Source organism: Salvia hispanica, chromosome 3 (assembly GCF_029641045.1).
Source record: "Salvia hispanica isolate PSC_SH4W2 chromosome 3, Shi_PSC_v1, whole genome shotgun sequence".
NCBI classification, from domain to species: domain Eukaryota; kingdom Viridiplantae; phylum Streptophyta; class Magnoliopsida; order Lamiales; family Lamiaceae; genus Salvia; species Salvia hispanica.
This window is the reverse complement of record NC_142694.1, coordinates 43,284,040-43,302,197: the sequence shown is the minus strand read 5'-3', so window position 1 is coordinate 43,302,197 and position 18,158 is coordinate 43,284,040. Positions and strand designations below refer to the sequence as shown.

The 18,158-nt window shown below is 38.3% G+C and overlaps 4 protein-coding genes and 2 non-coding genes across 10 annotated transcripts; 3 read left to right on the top strand and 3 right to left on the bottom strand.

Moving 5' to 3' along the window:
- Window positions 1-336: 336 nt before the first annotated feature.
- Window positions 337-3,988, bottom strand: LOC125215365 (uncharacterized). Of its 2 annotated transcripts, none has more exons than XM_048116762.2 (4): window positions 3,322-3,984; window positions 1,901-3,117; window positions 876-1,777; window positions 337-794 (listed from the first exon to the last, which is right to left on the bottom strand). In XM_048116762.2, the coding sequence occupies exons 2-4, from the start codon at window positions 3,078-3,080 to the stop codon at window positions 450-452; spliced, it is 2,427 nt and encodes an 808-aa protein (XP_047972719.1). In that variant the 5' UTR covers window positions 3,081-3,117; window positions 3,322-3,984; the 3' UTR covers window positions 337-449. The 2 variants fall into 2 exon arrangements, with proteins under 2 accessions (XP_047972719.1, XP_047972720.1); XM_048116763.2 differs by having other exon boundaries at window positions 675-813; window positions 3,322-3,988.
- A 2,270-nt stretch (window positions 3,989-6,258) lies between these two features.
- Window positions 6,259-9,315, top strand: LOC125217022 (PP2A regulatory subunit TAP46-like). 3 transcript variants are annotated; one of them, XM_048118842.2, is made up of 10 exons: window positions 6,259-6,387; window positions 6,435-6,550; window positions 6,640-6,762; window positions 7,108-7,194; window positions 7,330-7,434; window positions 7,600-7,761; window positions 7,939-7,974; window positions 8,079-8,150; window positions 8,412-8,692; window positions 8,788-9,315. In XM_048118842.2, exons 2-10 carry the CDS (start codon window positions 6,455-6,457, stop codon window positions 9,041-9,043), a joined length of 1,218 nt encoding a protein of 405 aa, XP_047974799.1. In that variant the 5' UTR covers window positions 6,259-6,387; window positions 6,435-6,454; the 3' UTR covers window positions 9,044-9,315. The 3 variants fall into 3 exon arrangements, with proteins under 3 accessions (XP_047974799.1, XP_047974798.1, XP_047974797.1); XM_048118841.2 differs by having other exon boundaries at window positions 6,261-6,387; window positions 6,453-6,550; XM_048118840.2 differs by having other exon boundaries at window positions 6,318-6,550.
- A 189-nt stretch (window positions 9,316-9,504) lies between these two features.
- On the bottom strand, window positions 9,505-11,099 carry LOC125216603 (phytolongin Phyl2.2-like). The gene has a single exon (XM_048118354.2). It carries the CDS (start codon window positions 10,826-10,828, stop codon window positions 10,037-10,039), a length of 792 nt encoding a protein of 263 aa, XP_047974311.1. The 5' UTR covers window positions 10,829-11,099; the 3' UTR covers window positions 9,505-10,036.
- A 422-nt stretch (window positions 11,100-11,521) lies between these two features.
- Window positions 11,522-16,415, bottom strand: LOC125216332 (soluble starch synthase 1, chloroplastic/amyloplastic-like). Of its 2 annotated transcripts, none has more exons than XM_048118024.2 (15): window positions 16,031-16,409; window positions 14,762-15,120; window positions 14,557-14,634; window positions 14,290-14,414; window positions 14,012-14,093; window positions 13,672-13,845; window positions 13,378-13,459; window positions 13,122-13,213; window positions 12,973-13,035; window positions 12,805-12,894; window positions 12,579-12,703; window positions 12,396-12,504; window positions 12,257-12,312; window positions 12,021-12,060; window positions 11,522-11,943 (listed from the first exon to the last, which is right to left on the bottom strand). In XM_048118024.2, exons 1-15 carry the CDS (start codon window positions 16,311-16,313, stop codon window positions 11,785-11,787), a joined length of 1,917 nt encoding a protein of 638 aa, XP_047973981.1. In that variant the 5' UTR covers window positions 16,314-16,409; the 3' UTR covers window positions 11,522-11,784. The 2 variants fall into 2 exon arrangements, with proteins under 2 accessions (XP_047973981.1, XP_088924451.1); XM_089068325.1 differs by having other exon boundaries at window positions 11,803-11,943; window positions 12,171-12,312; window positions 16,031-16,415.
- Window positions 16,416-17,807: 1,392 nt separating this feature from the next.
- Window positions 17,808-17,909, top strand: LOC125217238 (small nucleolar RNA snoR69Y). The gene has a single exon (XR_007175655.1). It is a non-coding gene; the product is annotated as a small nucleolar RNA snoR69Y (small nucleolar RNA).
- Window positions 17,910-17,969: 60 nt separating this feature from the next.
- On the top strand, window positions 17,970-18,051 carry LOC125217245 (small nucleolar RNA snoR53Y). The gene has a single exon (XR_007175662.1). It is a non-coding gene; the product is annotated as a small nucleolar RNA snoR53Y (small nucleolar RNA).
- The last annotated feature ends 107 nt before the right edge of the window (window positions 18,052-18,158 follow it).

Below are 18,158 nucleotides of genomic sequence, written 5' to 3'. Positions count from 1 at the left end.
AAAGCATAGTACACATCAAGAAATTTTGCAAGAATGTCAAGGAAATTATTGATCCAATAATCATCTGAAAGTGGAACAAAAATAAGAAATCCATTTCAGCAGCAAAAACTCATGAAAAATTCATTGATTTTGCTTATGAAGACTCGATTTACAATCCTATATTTATGTACTAACACATTGAATAAGTCATCACAACTTATTACCTCTATGTAGATCATTAGAGCAATTTGAGGATAATAACTTCTCCTATAGGATAACTTCATGCACATTTGAACCTTTTTTGGACTCACTTTCATTTGCTCACTAAAACGCAATCAATAATATGAGAATGAAAAATTAAAAAAGACTGAAAATGGGTAGACTATGGTGTGTTTACATTAGTAATTCTACAGTGAGACATAAGAAACTATACTATTGGCCTCATCTTCTTATTATTAACAGTTTCCATGCTATTTTTTGAGATGTATGATACCATCACATGCTAGGGTTCCCTCAAGATCCCCGATAATTCGAGAAATTCGAACTTCAAGGCCCCTCTGAACTTCTCTGAAGAGTGTTCTGATACTATCTGCAAATCTCTTCATGTCGAAGCTCTCAGGTTGATCGATCTTTTCTGCAAAATCAACAAATCCAGAGGCAATCTTGGTTTGAACCTCCATCAGTTTTTGTCCTGTGGCAACTGTATATCTCTGTAACTGAAAGGTTTCTTCAAGAAAGTGCTCTAGCCTTTTGGTTTCATCGTCTGTTCTTGCAACAGCAGAGCCCCGGCAGCTCAGATTCAGGTTTTTCTCATCCTGCACATTTCAGAAAAATCTAGATTTGGGTTACTCATGAGTAAAATGAGGTTGATGTGTTATAATAAGGTTGCTTCATACCATTCTTTGACAGAGTTCATCGATTTTCCCCTGAAGTGACTGGTATCGATCAGCCTGCTTATTTAGGAGTGATGTGAAGGCATATAATGCCTTCACTGCAACATCCGTGTTGTTGTTTTTGCTGTCTTCTTGCTTCCCCATCAACCTCTCAAGCATTAGAAATTGCTGCTTAAGTCTCTTGATCTTGTACGAGACTCCAAGGGCATGGATATCCAATTTCAACGCAGAGTTACTCTTTTTACTTGTTCCTTCGCCTGCTGATGTCGTTGTTTCGACATTCACTGTGTCATCTGAACCAAGACTTCCCTGTCTGACATGGTTAGGTTCTAAGTATGCAGCTTTCCCATCTTGGATCTCCTTATGCGGGTATTTAAGCGTCAGAACTATATCCTTGAGCTGCTCATCAGCCGGAATTTCATGCACCTTTTCATTCTCGGCTGCTGGAGGAATTTCTTCTGTAGTAGCCTTCATCTCTTGCCTTCGCTTCCCTGGTTTCCTTTTGATGACCTTGACGCTCGACCATACCGTGTTATGGTCCACAGCTGCGTCGTGTGGAGAGGATTCGAAGTTCAACTTCTGGAGATTTGGAGGATTGAACTGCATCAATAGCTGCTTTTTTAATGAATGTAATTCTGTCTCGCGGTCCAGCAGTAGAGCTTCGAGCCTCGTATTCTCCTTCCTCAGCTGTGTAATCTCATGATCCGTCCCTTCGATGTGTGACTGCAACCTCTTTAACTCTATTTCCATGCTCAACAAACGCCAACGCAAAGCTTCCAACTTTTCGTCCTTGAGCCTTAATTCATCCACAAAAGCATCTATTTCAAGGTTATGCCTTTGCTGAAGTGAAATCACTGCCTCCGAGTTCGCCCAGTTCTCCAAGCGGTCGAAATCAGCTACGGACTCTAAAATGAATTACAAAAAAAAAAAAGAACTAGTTACAAATTCAATAGGCACAAAGAGGAGTTATTAACAAAATTGATGTATAAGTGTCTCGGGAAAGCAAGTTTAATGCTTAGAGATCTTACGTGGTTCATCAGTTCGTGCAGTCAAATACGGGCCGTTTATTAGATTAGCTTCTGGTTGCTCAAACTTGCGATGATCACCCTCTGCCATTCTGCGGTTTCCAGCATCCAGTGACATTGTAGCCTTAAATTGCCCGCCTTTTCCGCCTGAGAATATATCTGACTTCACACTTACATGCTTGGACAACATGTTCCTTAGCGATTGCCTATCGTGTTTAGAGTCAGAAACTGTCTTCCATCGTGCTGTTTCTAGCTCAGATTGCTGTCTCTTCGTCTTAGATGATTTTACTTCCTTCAAAAGCTCAGCTGTATCTAATTTCGATTTTCTCAGCATAGTCGACAAAATCTGGTCTTTCTGGTCCAATTCTTGACGCATTTTAACAATTTCCATCGACAGTTTCTGAGCCATCAAGACAGCCTGCTCTTTCTGATCCAAAACTGAATCAAGCTCTTGCTTTGCTACCTCGACCTGCCTAACAGCCCGACTCATCTCTGCTTCAAGCTGTCTCTGACTGGATACGAGCTCAATGAATGCTGTCTTATGCTTCAAGATTTCAGTGGCATGGCGTTGAGCTTCACGCTGTGCGTTCTCTCTCATCTCTTCCACAAGATTCTCAGCCTTCTTCACTTTTCCTTCGATTTCCACTCTCTTGAGCTCCACTTCCTCGACGGATTTGTCCTTCAAATGCATAATAGCTTCATTTTCCTTCAATTTTTGATTCAATTCAGCAATTGATCTTTCACTCTTCATCTTCACAACTCTCAAATCATTCATAAGGCCGCCGATTTGCTGCCTGAGCTTCTTTCTCTCATCGGACCAGCTCTGCTCCCGAGTGGCAACTATTCTCACAACTTTCTCGTTGGCTCTTGCATCCTCGCTTCTTCTCTTCTTCAATTCTTCAACCTGTTTCTCTGCATCCACGAGCTTCTGAAGAAGGTCGGATTTTATCCTCTCCGCCTCATCCCTTTGAACCCTCCACACGAGTAATCCTAAGAGATGACTACTCCCTTCAAGCATTCTAGTTCTAACTAGTGACCACTTGTCATCACACAGTTCAGGCTGTGGCAGCAGCCTCAGAGCAAAAAATGCACAAGAAACACCAAACAACATCGGATACAACGTATCGATCCTGTCCTTGGATACGACGGTGATGGAACCTGACATTCCCTTCTCATCCATCATCAGACCATCACCCAACAATTATAAGACCAGCCCAAATCTGGACAATTAAGTATTGCAATCAGCATACAAGAATTACCAAAATCAGCTAAAATTCAAAAATCACAGGCCAAATATATTGCAATACCTAAATCTCAATCACACTCCCCCAGAAAATCATCACTAGAAACAATTAACAGAAAGCAACTAAAACACAAAATTTGAAAAGCTAAGAGTAAATCATCATCAGCTAGAAATTACTTACAAGAATTGAGGCCAATTGCTCATCAAACACTCTTCTCTGCCATCTCTCAGCTAAAGCAAGAGCAAGAACCCTCAATTCCCCTTTTCAACTAAACCAAGCAGCAGAAACAGAAAAGGGAAGAATTGAATCCTTGATGAACCCTCAAAAATCATGGCTTTCTCCACGTGTGAGCTCTGAAGTTCTGTTAAAAAGTGTCTAACAAACTGAAATATAAGTGGGAAAAAAACACACTGATTATTCACCTACGCCTATTATAATATCTCTCTTTTCTAATTTCCAGAGCTGGCCCATGAAAACCCACTTTTTAGGAACACCTTTTTCGCTTCACATTTTCCTTAATCTTGGTTCAGTTGATGCTTCTGAATGTGTGAAGCAAGATGGGCCAGATTCTTGGCAGCTTTGTCAACACGGACACTCGAAAAAACAGAGGTACAAAGCAATCCTAAATCTCTCTGGCATTTTATCAAACAGTTTATGTGTACTGTGATCTTTCCAGGTTGTCCTGGCTGTCAATCTCTCTCTCTCCAAGCCCCACAACATGGAAATATATACACATATATATTATACATAAACCAATACATATGTGAAAATGAAATCTGTGATCCCAAAGAATATTTTCTCATCATTGCTATGATTATTCTCTACTTCGAGCTTGGATCAAAATTGAACATTCCAACTTGATTAGGTTACACAATTTTCTATAGATGTAAATTTGATTGAGATTGACCACCAACATCAGTTTCAAGAGCATGGACCACTACACTTTGCTAAAATAACCTTAACTTTCCTCTATTAATTATTGGAGTTTGTATTATTCAATTCACCTTATATGTTTGTTTTTTTGGTTAAATTGAAAAAAAAAAAAATTAAAAAAATAGTTTTGGCCAAATTTTGGATTGTCTCACAATTTTGAAAATCAACCGGAGATACAGTGAAGTTTGAATTTGTTCTCATGATAATTTTTTGGTGAAATTGTATATGATTCGAAAACCGAAAAATTATACGTACACGCTACGACTGATAAATTAGACAATATAGACTTATCATGAAGACTGATAAATTAGACAATATAGACTTATCATGAAAAGGGAACATTGTTTGGTGGCAAAATGTGAAAAATATACTATACATGCTTGATTTTAATTTTTGTCGTGAGATAATTGAGAATAAATCTAAACTTCATAATTTTTTTGGCTGATTTTTAAAGTTACGTGACAAACTACAGTTTGATGAAACTTCATGTCTATTTTTATATTTGCCCTTGTTTTTCTAGCACTTACTATTTGTGTTAATACACAATGTTTGATACTTATACAACTATTTACTATTTTTCATTTACAAACATCTATCTTTATAATTCACAAGTACAAAAAATAAAGTGACTTAATTTTCAATCTATCGGTTGAAGAGGTTTGTGTTCATTTAATTAGTAGTCTACAATCACATTTGCAGATCTAAAAATTTCGTTCTGGGGTGTGAATCTTGGCGTTGCATCAAAATAACTTACGTCACCATCGTGCTAAAATAGTCATTCAAGCATTCGTCCTCATTTTCATCCATCTCAAACGACTAATAAAATGAGTTTCATGATTCATTATACATTACTAGTAAAAAAAATGTTAAAAAATTTGGAGGTCAATTTTTGGTACCACAATCACATAACTGACCATGTGCCCTAGACATTTAGAGGGATTGAGCTCTGCCCCATCGATGTTGAGATTTGTTAGGTGCATTTAATTTTGATGAAGACCAAAATCAAGATATGTTGATCATATCCAATATCATTATGATGATGAGAGAGAGAAGACCAAGCCCAATAGTAGGTCACCCATGAAACTGTTTCATGTTGTATTTAGTGAAATATACTATGAATATACATATTAATTGATTTTTTATATACATTTTATTAATGGTCAGAGTTGTTATTTGTGGAGGCAACTCTCAAGTCGATATCATTGGACCAAATGCGACATACTAAAATTTATTTTCGAACCAAGATTTCAAAGCATTATTCTTTTAAAGAAATAAAGTGTGTTATGTGATTGTGAAACTTTTGATTACAGCCTTTTGAAGTGTCCCCTTTTGATTATACAAATCTAGAATATTATTGGCCCATTGAATATTTAATAATTTGGAATCAGTAAACTTAAGGGAAATAATTATTAATTTAATGCAAGATCTGCCCTTGGAATCTGGGTTTGGCTGACAAAGTTGGGATCCCACCATTACATTGCTTTTACAGCAAAACCCATGCATAAAATAAAGTGTAGTTCAATGTGTTCATATGCCATTTTAAAAATTACAATAAAGTGTAGTTCAATGTGTTCATATGCCATTTTAAAAATTACTCCCTCCGTACTTATAAATAGGAGTCCTGTTTTTCATTTTAGTCCGTCCGCGAATAGGAGTCTCGGTTCACATTTATCCGAAAGGTAATAAATTTAGCTTAAGAGAGTCCTTAATTAAAGATTCTCAAAGGCTTTCTTATCCTATAATTTGTTTATGTTCACATGCATCAAAGCCATTCAAATATACCATTCAAAGCCATTTAAAATAGATCCCCTCAAAAATAAAAAGTTTAAAATGGGCCTCAAATGGGCCAAGGGAAATGGGTCTTTTGATCAGAATAAATGGTCTAAGCAGAAACACAATTGGGCCTGCTTTATGGACAAGCAGGGCATCAGCAACACGGTGTTACAAACCCGTTCCATCGATACGAGACGCCCGTGAGCTGCGTTGCAAAGAGGCGGCTACACGAGGGAAAATTCAGGTCTGCTTTTGTGTGTGTTTTGTGCGTTACATTCACATGTTAGGTAAAAGTATAATTATTAGAACGATGAATTGCAGCTCAGTCCGGTAAAACGTAAATTCGAGTCGTCACTAGAATAAATGTGTAGCTAAACATTTGAGAAAATAGAAATACTATTGGGCCTGGCTTAGTGGGCATTTACAAAAAGAATTAAAATCATACTCAACTTATAGTTTCTAGAATTACCTCGTCGCTAGATGCTAACATACGCCGGTGGTGAAGGATTACTATTTCAGTTGCTCTGAACAACCATTTCCGTAAGCGCCTTCTAGATTTTTTGATTTAGCTCAATTTCAATTTCTAGGGTTTTCAAATTGTGCAGGTATGGGGGAATTAAACATGGACGAATTGTCTCTTCCCCGTATTTTCGAGCAGGCTCGGAAAATCCACCAAGCCGCCTCCGATTCTTCCGTCGATCAGGTTTCCGTGGAATTGGTGTTTCTGTATGATTAATTCACATCTTTGGATCTCGAGCTAGATGAGCTTATTGTGTCAAATCCTGTGATTAGGATACGGTGAAGAAAGGCTGCGAATTGTTGAGGAAATGCGAGGAAATGATTGGGAAATTAGGGTTGTTTTCGCTTAATGAGACGAAAGATGATATCAGTACCGCAAACCTCAAATATATTCTCGTAAGTGGTATTTGATTAGTGATTTTGCTAATTGTATTGTTAATTGATGCCCAAAATGTCAGAATCATATTATGGTTGGTAACTACCTGAAAGCATGGATTGTATGCGGTAGTATAGTCTATTTCTGTAATGGTAATCTCTTGTTTAATTTGTTTCACCTCGAAAGACTGATTGCAATTGTTGTAAAGCAGTTTTCAGTAGATATTTAGAAAGCTAAATTTATAAAAATCATTACTTTATGTTTGCTCTATAGTTTGCTCCGCTATAGAATGCTTGAATCTTTGTTCTGTTGGGTTAGGTTTGTCGAGGAAAATATAGTACTAATTGGTGATTTTTTTCATACAGGTTCCATATTATCTTGGTGAGCTAACTGAGAAAATTTCTGAGGAAGATAGGATTGAAATTCTAAATGTTTCACAGGCCAAGCTGAAGGTACTCATTTCTTGTGGGATTACAACAAATGATCTTTTATGTGCTGTGTTTCTGGTTTTTGTTCTGTCTAATTATAGGCTTGGTGAAGTTATTCATGTTGTAATGATGTTGGATTTGGCTTTCCATTGCTATCAGGAATTTTTCTCTTTTTGTGAGGCAATGGAACTTGTACCAAAAGAAGAACTAGAATCACTTGCGCAAGCTACTGGTAAAACATTTGCTGATAGGAGAGCCCAAAAGGTAGGTTTAGATATTATCTATGTTGCCCTTTACTGTCTATGATTCATTATTTTATAGCTGGAGTATTTTTTTTATTTTCTACTACTGTTTTCTTGTTTTAACAAAATGCCTTTTGGAAATGTCTCTAGCAGTAGTGTGGTGTATCTAACTGTATTTGGCACTCAGATTGCACGTTTCAAACGTCAGAAAGCTGCTGAGTCAAAATTGATTGAAATAAGGGAGCGGAAGGAACGGCGTGGGCGTTCAACTAGGGCATCTGCGTTATCTACTCCTGTTGTGTCCGAGGAAGAGGATTTTGATGATGATGATGGGGAGGAGGAGAGGGAGGTCAGTTATCTCATGAGTTCTGCATTATTTTTGGTGAAGTACAAAGTTCTAATTAAATAATGTTAGGGATGCTAAATATCAAGGGTTGTAGGCATTATTGATGTATTTCCGGTCTCTGCTTTTACCTTTATTCTGTTTCAATTATCTAATTTCCTGATATAGTGATATTCTCCTCAGGCATGGCTGACCACCATCTCCTTGGCACTCTGTAAGGTTAGTCTGGAATTCCAGCATCTTGAGTATACACCAGTTCTGTGTGTGGACTTAAATTTCCCCATTTACACCTGTGTTAATAACCAGGTATTTGTATATCACAGGCATTTGATCTACTGGAAATGTTGAAGCAAGAGGAAGAGATGCTCCTTGCTGTTAGGGAAAGACAGTCAAAGGTATCAACTTGTGAAGTGGAGCTACTTTAGATTTGAGAAATTGTGGTTATTATTTAGATCTCAGGAATGCTGGAATAGTGTGTTGCGACATATATACATACACATGTTCCATGCAATAGGTTATTGAATTATGCCTATTTAGTCAGCTCAATCACTTCACCAAATATTTAAACGTGACATGCAGCTTAGTGTATACTATGAGTTGTGTAGCATATGCAACATTTGAATGCAACTTATCTTTTGTGGTTACATCTTCCGCAGGAAGGGAATAATGAGCTTGCACAGTCCATTCTCGATGAACGTGCTGAAAGAGCAGAAGCCTGGCATCGTGATGCAGCAACAAGGTCTCGATTTACAAAACCTGCAACTCCAATCACATGTGCTACTTTTGCTCAAGATGTGATAGAGGGTAGAGCGGCAGTTTCACAGGCTCATGAACACAAACATCAGCCAATGCTATTTGGACCTGCAAGCCTTGTGGCCAAAAACCCAACAAGTGAAAGGGAGAGAATCGCAGCTAAAGTTTTCCAGCCTCACTACAGGTACTTTAGTAAATCATAAAACTGAACTGACAAGCAAAAGGATGAAAAATCTGCTGTGATTGCTTGAAGGTCTCTGAAATTTATTTAATTGCCAGATTACCAACCATGAGCATAGAGGAAGCTGGGTTGAAGGAGATGGAGATTATGAATAAGTGGCAAGAAGATACCAAGAAGATCATTGAAGAAGCTAACACGTCATGGCACACGGATAACAAGCTGCTACAGAGGCCAAGCGAGGATGATGATGACGAGGATGATGATGCTGCCCAAGATAAGGCTAGGGCGTGGGATGACTGGAAGGACGACAACCCTCGCGGAGCAGGCAATAAGAAGCTCACTCCATGCGGTTGATTTTAATGCCCATTGCCCTGCATCTGTGCAATCTCTGGAGTACAATTTATTGTCCAAGTTTTAGTTTTGTTTAATTATTATTACTGTATTATTGTGCTGTATAGTGGCTGTAACTTATGAGTATAGAGAGTAGGAGAAACTTCGACCGACGGTGACATATAGCTGGTTAAACTCGATTTGGTAAAAATTTTCTGTACGTCGTGATAAACTGTTACAGCTATGCCCTTTTGCATTCCAATTCCAGTTTAAATCTAGATTTACTTTGGACGTTTCGTTTCGTTGTTTTGTCGTTTCTCGATTCTGTTCCCAAGTTTCTACTCGGTTTATTTTGTTCCCAGTAAAGATTGTAAAGCTCGATTCAATGAACTTGAAAAGCTCAAACACTCCCTCTCCAAAATAAGTTACAATTGCTGAACAAAACGGCACAGGTGAGAAACAGAGGATCCAAAAAGATCAAGCAATGACAAATTACCAGTCGCGTTTATACTTGAAAGTTGTGATGCGATACAGAAACAAGATCAACGCGAACCAGAAACAGGAACACGGGATCCAAAAACATATTGCGTGACAACAACCAACAAGAAGAAAAACTCGATTTATACAAGACTCAAAAAGCACAAATACAATTCAGATCCTGCAACTCAGTTGGTGTTTCATCTGACAGCCACAACCAAACCGAGCAAAACAACGCAGCAGATCAAACACAAGGCCAAGATTCGCCCCACCACTGACAAAGCAATAGAGCCCAGCAACTTACCAGGCGTTCAATCCACTCCATCATCAAAAACCTCCATAAACAGGCTGGGAATCCTATTAAAACGAGTTTGTATACACAAGTTTGAAGCACAATAATCACATCAAATACACAAGGGATACCAGTCCTGCATTATAACAGGAAATGGATGCTTTTCATTTCAACAAAGAAACTCAACCAACATATTATATATCACCAAGTATAAGAAATCACCCAAATGTAATCAAACCAAAGCTATTTCAGCTCTCCATGCATTTCAGGCCCCTGCAAACCCACAGCCATACAACAAACAAGATTGCACAAGCGATCAAATCGAGCGAAAGAATCACCCAAACTTGCTTCTTCCAAACCTTCTTAGCCTTTTGCTGGCAATTCAGTTCCCCAGAATAGAGCCCTCTGTTCTTATGCGAGGTCGAACTGAACCCGGGGCTCGGACAAAGGGGGGTGGCGTTGCCACTGCTGTCATCAACCTCTCTCTCCCCATTTCTTCTCCCATCCATCTTGAATTCCTCAAGCAATGCATTCTTCTTCATCTTGCTCGACCCATTTTCCACACTGAGCCTGCTCCTTCCGCGAATTGGACCCGACCCGTATTGAAAGCTCCCATTTTCCCCCATTCTCTGCCCTTTTGGGGACTCAATTCCATCCATGTGATACAACGCCGGGCCAATCAGCTGCCGGAAAACAGGGCTGAATTCGCCCTGGAAGCAATGGGAACTCAGCCTCTCCAGCTTGCTAACACCGTTGAAATCCTTAACGAAAGCATCCCTCACGCTCCCCAGAAACGTCAAACCCTCGGATTTCTTCAATTTCTCGTCGGAGATCAGGAAATAGGCGAACGGATCGTCGATCATGAAGGCGAATGTCTGCGATCGGACGGTGTGGCTGAAGGTGGCGTGGAGCGGCGGCGTTTTCTCGAGGCATTTCGCCGCGATCGCGCCGAGCTCGGCGTCCTTGGAGTTGAATTCGGCTAATATGGTGGTTGATTTCGCAATGCAGCAGTAGTGGATCAGACTTGGATCCGAATTCATAGCTGCGGAAAAAGGGGGGATTCGAGATCAAAACCCTAATTCCCTTTTGTCGGAATTCTCGTTTCGCCGGTGGCGAAAAATGAATCCGGATCCAAGTCCTGGTCGAAATTGGGGGAAATTGAGGAGGGTGAATTCAAATTGGGGGAGGATTTAGGGTTGAGGGAGGTGGCTTGAGTCGTCGGAAAAGTGGAAAAAGGAGATCTTTTCCACCGGCCAAAACCAGAATCTCTCGATTCTCTCCCCCTTTTGGAGGCCAATTGCATAGAGATTCAACATTTATTTCTTTATTTATTTTTCCTAATAATAATCAATATTTATTCTAATTTCGCAAATAAAATTGCAAAAGTCTGAGAAAATTTGAATTTTGTAGTATGATATCACGACGTCCTTATAATTGAGTTTGCAAATGTTAATCAATTTTTTAATCTAGGACCTGAAAAATAGGTTATCTACAAATTTACGATGAAGAAATATAAATAAAGTTTGACTGTCAAAACCAGGATAATATAGAAGCGTATATTTTACTGATTTTTCCCTCAAAATTGATAGCTATAAGTACCACAAAAAATAGTTTCATCTACAAAAATAGTCTCATTTATTAAAGACAAGTTTTAATACACAAATTTTATAATAGGAGTAATATTTAGTTCTTATACTTGTTCTATGACTTTCAAATTTGTGTAGAAGAGCAGAAACCACCAAAATATTGATGAATATCAACGGAAATTATGAAGTATAGTAGTAGTTCTCTTTTGTTACTTCTCATCTTATTGCCAATCTTCTTTTGCTAATCCATCTGCATTTCTACAACCAGAACTAAACCATCAGGCATTGACTAATCGAGCGGATTAGTTGCACGAAAACACCAGCACGAATACTAACACGTGTCACAAACCCGACATCAAGACGAAACACTAGAAAGAACGAGCGAGCACCATTTTCGTGTTCGTGCAAACTCAGCCAGCGTAAGGAGGATCAATGAAGGCCCAGTCGAAGACTTGCTCGTACTGACCTGCAGCATTGTCCCACGATGTGTTCTTCTCCATCCCGCGCTTCATTAGTCCCTCCCACGACGTTTTGTGCTCTCTGCACGTCAAAACTGCTCTTTGTAGCGCCTGGGAGACAAAGCGACAAATGAGAAATCGTACGATATCAGAACGATGAATCATATATGATCACGAGATAGACTTACCGTCAGTAAGCTGTCTTTCGTTAGAGGAGAAAACGCCCATCTGTGACATTTCAAACATAGAAGTGAAGAAAATTCAAACATTAAAACGAATATAGTATAATCCTTCCGTCTCATTTAAGATGTGGCTCAAAATCTGTTTCGGATCGTTACATTTATAATGGCCCAAATCCATTTTGGGTCTTGTTAAGTAAACAAGAAAATCTTGGTCGGAAAATGTCGAAGGAAGTGACACATACCCAGTACCTTCACCCGCACCTTCCTTCGCATATGGGTCGAAATTTTGGACCGTGTCCTGGTGAATTGAAACATGACATGTTAAAACAATTTATTCATAAACTGGAAAAAAAGATTGTAGATCAAGGTAGGTGATCTCACTCTTAGCCCTCCAGTGCTGTGGACAACGGGAACAGTGGCGTATCTCATTGCATACAGCTGGTTCAGCCCACACGGCTCGAATCTCGAAGGCATCACGAGTATGTCACAGCTGCAAAAAACTCTACTCATATCAGCAAATAAATACTCACATAGGGAAATTAGTTAGACCGATCATCAAATTACCCTGCTGTAATCCTATGCGAGATCGGGACGTTGAACCCAACCCAGCCCCGATACTTGTCCTTATAAGTGGATTCTAGTTGCCTCATCCAGTCTTCGTATTGCTTCTCTCCGGATCCGAGCATTACCTGAAATGTTAAACATGTACGACGATTAGTAGATACTTCTCACTAAAATCTTCAAAAAAGGCGGAAGTTATTAGTTGAACACGGACGAAGAGCAGTCTTACAAATTGGACATCATCATACATAACATGTGGGGCGGCTGAAAGAAGAATGTCAACGCCTTTCTGATAGTCAAGTCTCCCGATAAACCCAATCTGTGGAGAGACGTCAACTTTGAGAAAACGCGAGGCTAAGTAAACTAAAACATAGGAGAACTATGTTCTCAATCTCACCATAGGACAATCGGGTCGAACTGGAAGACCTAGTTCTGCTTGCAGCGCAGCTTTACACTCAGCCTGGAATGAACAGTAGCAGAATTTAGAGGATCAGTACTAGCTAACTCGTGCTGGACTTATATTAAAAAAATTTGGAGTTTCGCAACCTTTCCAGAGAGATTGTCAATCGAGTAGAGAGAAGGAAGATGTGGATCAGTAGATGGATTCCATTCTTCGGTGTCAACTCCGTTTGTGATTCCTGCACGGTCGCATGTTATTTGTAAGCAGAACCAACATGATTCGTTGACGAGGACTAGTCTTTTAATCTCATTTCTTTTATTAGAAACATGATAAGAGGGAAAAAATATGGAGTGATTAGCCAAAATTTACATGTTCTTTAATCGGACAGTCGACACAACATACCTGTCAAAACTGATTTCCGACTGCTTAATAGCTCTTGTAACCCATATCCACCGTCAGGGGTGGTTATTTCCCAGGCGTAACCCTACATGGAAAACCGAAAGAGAGTAAGAAAATGTGACAATTAGGCAGTGAAAGTTGAGGACTTGTTTATGGTCAACTCACATAGCCACATATTCAAATGCTGAAAACCATGAAGATATCTGGTAAGCGAAGAAAATTGATAATCTGATAGCCTACTGAGTCCTTACTGATCCTAATAAGATCGATATAACGTGATTTGTAACATAATATTACCTGGCTTACTGTCACTATTCTGTCAGCAGTGACTATAGCAGATTTCAGAACATTGACTGCTTCACCAGGGTCGAGAGCATGTGTCCTCGCCCAAGTTGGGAACACCCATTCCAACGCCTTGTACCACCCAGGAGGCAATCCGAAATTCTTATACGTGACTGCTGGTTCCACACCCTGTACAACGGAATAGTTTGTGTGTCGTTACTACTTCACTATGATAATCAAAGTCATTTACACATTACCACAGTTCTTCAGCAAATCAAATTCTACAGTATGCGAAAAAGAACTAGAAAGTAAAAATGCATTAGAGCCTACTAAACTGAAATGAAACAGAACTCACCTGATGTGCTAGATTATGTATCACAATTATACTCCGCGCATCCTTGTATACACCGTGTGGACGATATTTTGCGGCTAAGAGCCTAAAATCATTGAACAAACGGAAATCACTATTTACATCATTGATCTAATGGTTTGTGAGTTTATATGGGTGCTAAACATATTGTAAAAGAAAAATCATTGCAGGAACACATATACGGCCTAAAATATATATAAGACATTAATAAAGAACCGGGAATCGTTCACAAAAGAGAGGATGTAAATTGTAAAGTCACGTACACAGGAACTAGGCCGGCATGCCAGTCGTTTGCTATAAATAGACATTTATCTCCATATGTGTAACCTCCCAGCGGCAGCACTAAGGGAGCTTCACAAGCTGCGTGACAAAGTAAAGTGAACCGGAACTGTTCACAAAAAAGGTTATAAATTATCAAAAAAGTGACTGATCATAATAACTTGCAAAGATTCATCAATTACTTTGAGTACATATCTATATCATTAATATATATATATATATATGTCGATTCTGTACGATCAACCATTTACCTGATTATCACCAAACGCACCAAAACCATCGCCATATGGAGTTCCAGGTCGGTGGTATGAGGGGTGGTCTACAAAGACCTAAATATGAAAAAATATAACAAAACAAGTAGATGTAACTTTCTACTATTCCACAATTAAAGGAAAAAGGACATTTTACTCGGTTATCTATACATATGACTCGATAAATGTAGATGGATCTTCTTACCCAATCAACTCCAGCCCTGTATTCATGGAATAATCCAACCTCCTGTACACCACCAAAGCAATGGATCTTGGTCGGCCTTTCAGTATCAACGGCATTGGCAAATTTTTGATCTGATAAACCTCCATCCATATATCTTGGTGATACAACCATTACACGGTGACCTCGTGCAGCCAATGCTATTGGTAAGGAGCCACAGACATCTCCCAAGCCTCCGGTTTTCGAATAAGGGGCTGCTTCAGAAGTTACAAAAACCACATTGTAGGTTGTGCGGGGGGAAGTTGTATCACTACTTTTGGTTTCTTCAGACAGATTCTCTGCTTCATCTTCTTGAGTTTCCGAGACTCTGTCATCGCTGCTTACTGAAATTAGACATAATTATAGTCAGATAGTACTTGAACTACTGTAATATTTCACCTAAAAGTTTCATCCAAAATACCCCAACACAACAAATTTTCTAAAACAAATAACCATAACTCATATAACAGCAACAAAAATCACTATATCTCACAATCTTCATAATGACAAAATAAGTTCATACTACTATCTAGAGAAGAGACAAAATGGAGTAAGATCGTTCCATTATCTTCTTGATCATCGTTCACAGTAAGTGAATATATCAAACATCACCGCAACATATCATAGTTCTTGGAATCACTCAGGAACAATGCTTTATCAAGGTGAATCAACAGCAAGCATCCAAATACTACAACATAAACTGTAATCTTTTTTCCACTGGAAAGCCAAAAGCAGAACGATACATATATCCAAGCTACGGAATCACTCTTTTTTTCTGTTTTTGAGAAACATGAAACTGTAATCATAACATTTGACTCATTTTATATTAAAACAGAACCATAATATCCCGGAAACGAGCTCTCGGTCCACTAAACAGGAGCTTTTCTCGCCCATGTGCACCTAATTGTAGTCCATCAACGAAAACTTGAGAAAGCCCTCAACTTTTCCTCTAATCTTAACAACTATATGAGCTCATTGCTCTATCATAACTAAATTCACTAATGCAAATACACTATATTATGCACAACCCCAGCAGCACAGATAGAGAGATTACAGTCATTACATCAACATTAGACAGAAAACTACAGTGACATTTGTAAGAGTGAGGACATAAGGAACAATATATCAAATCATAACCATACAGATAGCTACATACTCTTCTACAAAATCTAACACAATTATGCAAAATTCAAAAAAAACAAACACACGAAGTATAACTGTGTAACGCAGCAATGAAAAAACAAGAACGGTTACCAGAATTATGAATGAAGCGAAAGCCAACAACAGAGCCAATCTCATCACTCTCATCTCCCACCAAAACTCCCTCCTTCGTCTCCTGATTCTTGGCATTCCCGCTGCCCCTTCTCACAAACTCACCCTCTTCCTTATTGGATCTCGCTCTGATACAAAAGGAACGATCTTTTCTCTTCCCGGACGAAAATGAAGCAAATCCCAGCTGCCTAAAACAGTTGATGCCACTGTTGTGAACCAATTTTGCGGCGAGATATCTCGAGGGAGTGATGTGCATCGCCTCCATGGGAGGTGAGAAAGAATAGCCGAGTGAAGAAGCAAGGAATATGCAAGTGTGAAGAGTGATGAAGTGAATGTGAAGGGAAATGTTGAGGGAAAGTAGCTTAGGATCTGATGAAAACCGCGAAAAAATAGCTGTGGGGTGAGAAGGCGATGAAACGACGTCGTACAGGTTTAATGTTAGACACGTGTCAAGTAATGTCGGCATTCACATGCTGTCGACGCTATTAATGGCACATCAACATCTTTTTCACTTCATTTTGTCCTATTTTAGACTTTGTGTTGATTGCCAAATAATTTACTAGGAGTAGTAGTTTAGCCCATCACCTTTTGACACCCTCTCTCCTAGTCTTCTGTTTATCGTATGTATCTAAATTTATAGTACTAATAATATTTCACTCATTTTCATCTGTTGTAAACATTTATTAATTTATATATTCATATTGTTCAGTATTAATATCTCATGGAGTACTATATTTCACTACATTTTTTTTACTCATCTTCTATCATATTGTACATATTTCAGCTAGCGATGTATCCAAATGAAACATTTACTAATAATGATCATAATGAGTATTTTATTAAATTTGTTTTAGAACTTATGTTGTCTATTACCATTATTATTAATGGACAAAGATATTGTATTAATAGTTATGTGTAAATAATTCACGTAGAGGTGTGATCAATTACTAACTTTCTTAAGTTGTTAATTTTGTTAACTCATTGGTTGCTAATTTTGCTAACTCATCAATGCAGTGTATTAAAATGTTAAATCGGTGATATTAAAATGTCAACACATAATTTTTTTACATTTCAATATATTGTATTGACATTATGTGTTGACATTCAATGTCATCGTGATGACATTTTTAATACACTGCGTTGATGAGTTAGCAGAGTTAACAATTTAAAATATTAGCAATATAACTCACCCCAATTCACGTATCTATTTATATTAACTTGCAAAATTTTTCGTTTTTATAGATAAATTAATATTAGAAATTTTAAAAAATCGTATGAAGGTCATCCTTTTTCTTCTTTATAGGCAAGTGAATTTTAATTTAAAAATAGCATAACAGTAGACTCGAACCTTAGATATTAATACTCCAGTCTCCACCAACATTACTTTGTTTATATGGTTGAAGTCAATTAAGTAATCGATCTTGTCTACACAAATTTGAAATTTCAGTCTGAGCTTAAAATCGAAAAAGAATCAAAGTAATTTTTTTTACTATCTCCAAGACTCCAACGGAAGGGATAAATTTTGTCTTGGCGAACTGATATTAGATGATGGCCCAAAGTGAATATCGGGCCCAAAAACATAGCTTAAGAGCCGGGCCGAAAATGGGAAGCCCATTTCTTAACATTGCAAATTCGGAACCCTAATTCGAGCAGTTGTTTAAACCTCGACATCACATTCTGCATTTCATAGCATCATCAAATTGAACGAATTTGTGAATAATTACGATTTTGTTTTTTTGAGAAGGGTGATTTGGTGTTTTGCGGTGATGATAAGATTGATTAATCCCAGCTCATTATGAGACCTTCTTTGTGTAAGGTCAGGGAATATAATTCTTTCTCAAATATATATCTGAGCTTTTCCAATCCCTCTTTTTCCTTCCCTTTTTGTTTTCCCGGATTTCTTTCATCCCCTTTCTTTGGTGTTCCTGGTGATGTATGATAAACCATGCTAATACTGAATATCTTGTGATTGATATCAATTTTCGAAATTATCTGAAGGAACACCTAATTTATTTCGATTTACATATTTTTGTACCCCTTTTGCTCTTCTAAATTCATTCACTGTTGTTTGATTAAAAGAGAACTGAAATGGATGAAAAATCTATGTTTT